Source organism: Barbus barbus (assembly GCF_936440315.1).
Source record: "Barbus barbus genome assembly, chromosome: 21".
NCBI lineage: Eukaryota > Metazoa > Chordata > Actinopteri > Cypriniformes > Cyprinidae > Barbus > Barbus barbus.
Genome location: NC_136749.1, coordinates 30,062,599 through 30,065,694, shown reverse-complemented (window position 1 = coordinate 30,065,694; position 3,096 = coordinate 30,062,599). Strand labels below are relative to the sequence as shown.

Below are 3,096 nucleotides of genomic sequence, written 5' to 3'. Positions count from 1 at the left end.
CCATTCTGAATTTATATTGATAAAAAATATTGCTAAGTAAATGTATGCATTATGTTCAACAACCCATTAAGTCTAAGAATGAATGTTAAAAGAACATTTAAAGAACGACACCCAGTGTCTTCTCTTGTACTTATTGTTCTGATCTCTAAAGTCAACAGAGATGATGGTTCCGCTCAACAACTCTACAAACTCGAAGCGCGAACGTTAAAAGAACACAAAACGAACCGCAGGCGAACGAAATCCCGACGCTCCCTAACGCGAGCCATCTGTCCGTAAAGCCCCGCCCGCGTTTCGCTTATGAACAGCAGACAGCAGGGCGCCTGGAAACAGGTTTGAACAGCTCACAGAAACTCTGACACGACACAGCGCAACTCTTTATTCGCCTCTCAGACGCTCGTGTGATTTTCTTTAGGCGCTTCGCGATTCGCGTCCGGTGCGCCGCTGCACTTTCCCAAAAGTTTCCGTGCACCGATTTGACAGGATAAATCGACAAAGGGAGTTGGAGGGGAAGACTAGCGCTGGCTGGCGAGCTGGCTGTGAGGAGACAAACCGCAGAAGGAAAGTATGGCCGCGCACGGTGCGTCCGCGCTCTTCCTGCTCGCCTTTGGGATACTGGAAGCGAGCGCGCAGTACGGAGAGCGCGGCATGTCGGTTCCGGAGCACGGCTTCTGCCAGCCCATCACCATCCCTCTGTGCACGGACATCGCGTATAACGAGACCATCATGCCCAACCTCCTCGGCCACACGAACCAGGAGGACGCGGGGCTGGAGGTGCACCAGTTCTACCCGCTCGTTAAAGTGCAATGTTCCCCGGACCTCAAGTTCTTCCTGTGCTCCATGTACGCGCCGGTTTGCACGGTGCTGGAGCAAGCGCTGCCGCCGTGCCGTTCGCTGTGCGAGCGTGCGCGTCAAGGCTGCGAGGCGCTTATGAATAAATTCGGTTTCCAGTGGCCAGAGAGTCTCGCCTGCGAGTCGTTCCCGGTTCACGGCGGAGAGCTTTGCGTGGGGCAGAACACGTCTGAGCGGAGCGCACCGGTCAACCCGACTCCAGAGGTGACCCAAGCTACACCCGAGCATCCCAGGAAGGGGCGTTTTAGATGCCCAACTTCGCTTAAAGTCCCACCGTACCTCAACTACCGCTTTATGGGCGAGGAAAACTGCGGCGCGCCGTGCGAACCCAAGAAACTCCACGGGATGATGTACTTCAGCGAGGATGAGCAGAAGTTTGCGCGCATTTGGATCGGGATTTGGTCGGTTTTGTGTTGCGCGTCTACTTTATTCACCGTCTTGACTTATTTAGTGGACATGAAGCGCTTTAGTTACCCGGAAAGACCCATTATATTCCTTTCCGGGTGTTATACGATGGTGTCTATCGCTTACATCGCCGGATTCATGCTGGAGGACAAAGTGGTTTGCAATGAGCAGTTCGAGAATGAGTTTAGGACAGTGGTGCAAGGCACCAAAAAGGAAGGTTGCACCATTCTGTTTATGATGTTGTACTTCTTCAGCATGGCCAGCTCTATCTGGTGGGTCATTCTAGCGCTCACTTGGTTCCTCGCAGCCGGAATGAAATGGGGTCATGAGGCTATTGAAGCGAATTCGCAATATTTCCATTTAGCAGCTTGGGCAGTGCCAGCCATCAAGACCATCACCATCCTCGCCGTGGGCCAAGTGGATGGAGATGTGCTCAGCGGCGTTTGCTATGTGGGCATCAACAGCGTTGACGCGTTACGCGGATTCGTCTTGGCGCCGCTCTTCGTCTATCTGTTCATCGGTACTTCGTTCCTCCTGGCGGGCTTCGTGTCTCTGTTCCGCATCAGGACCATTATGAAGCACGATGGCACCAAAACGGAGAAGCTGGAGAAGCTGATGGTGCGCATTGGCATTTTCAGCGTCCTCTACACGGTTCCAGCCACTATCGTGATAGCGTGTTATTTCTACGAACAGGCCTTTCGGGATCAGTGGGAACAGACGTGGAGCGCTCAAACGTGCAAAACGTACGCGGTGCCTTGTCCCGTGCACAGCCCGCAGATGAACCCGGATTTCACGGTGTTCATGATCAAGTATCTGATGACCCTGATCGTGGGCATCACGTCTGGATTCTGGATATGGTCTGGAAAGACGCTTAACTCGTGGAGGAAGTTCTACACGAGACTGGCGAACAACAAACAAGGAGAAACAACAGTGTGATTTAACTGCTTTTTTATTATTCACTTTTTCTGATGGAGAAAACAACTGTTCAAAGGACGCCCTTCGCGTTGTACATAAACTTTGTGATTTTTTTTGTAAGTATATATTTGTATTTAAATCTCACTTGGATGTTCTTTTTTTAATCAAATGAACTTTGGACAAGCCGTATCGTTTTGGAGATTATTTATGCCTTTTCTCTTGGATTATTCTGGGTGGGGATCTGTTTTTTATGTCTGTATGTAAAGCTGTGTCTTTTTATCGACATCAGTATTTCCACGGGCAAATATTCAAACTTTTTACATGCAAATAATGCAGAAATAATAATAACAATAATGTGTGTGAATTGTGCACCCAGCACTTAAGGCTGCATATCATGGGAAGAATTGAGCTTTAAATTAAAGCTTTGGGACTGAGATCAGATTAATTATAGGACTGGAATGTTTTATGGAGGCTGAGACTAAGAGCTAGAACAAAAACTGTAAGTACCCATGGTTGATATGTGCTTAACCCAGCCTAAACTGGTTTGCTGGTCTCCTGGCCTGTCCTGGCCTTGGACAGCAGCAATCTCAGGCTGTTTTAAGATGTAAAGTTAAGTGCCTTTTTCAACTCAGAGCAGCATTGGGGTCAGGCTTGCTCTTGTGTTTAACTCAAAGAAATGCATACATGTTTTTCTTCAGTCTGTAATGAACTTTGGTGATGTTTCTGAAGGGTTTGTGTTCTCCTTTGGCTCTTTTGCACAAAAGTACCTCTAAACATACAGCTAGAACAGGATGGACGGTGTTTGCAATGCACTTCTCAAATATTGTAATGTCTGTGTTGGTATTGTAACTAATCCATGATGTGAAAATCGGAATGTAGACTTTCTGATGCATATGTGTAGAGGTAAACCGATATATCGGCCAATAT

At 48.3% G+C, this 3,096-nt stretch overlaps 1 protein-coding gene across 1 annotated transcript; it reads left to right on the top strand.

Moving 5' to 3' along the window:
• Positions 1-516: 516 nt before the first annotated feature.
• On the top strand, positions 517-2,190 carry LOC306887747 (frizzled-1-like; the record flags this gene model as incomplete). The annotated part of the gene is made up of 1 exon (XM_079445751.1): positions 517-2,190. Exon 1 carries the CDS (start codon positions 565-567, stop codon positions 2,188-2,190), a length of 1,626 nt encoding a protein of 541 aa, XP_079301877.1. The 5' UTR covers positions 517-564.
• Positions 2,191-3,096: the final 906 nt, after the last annotated feature.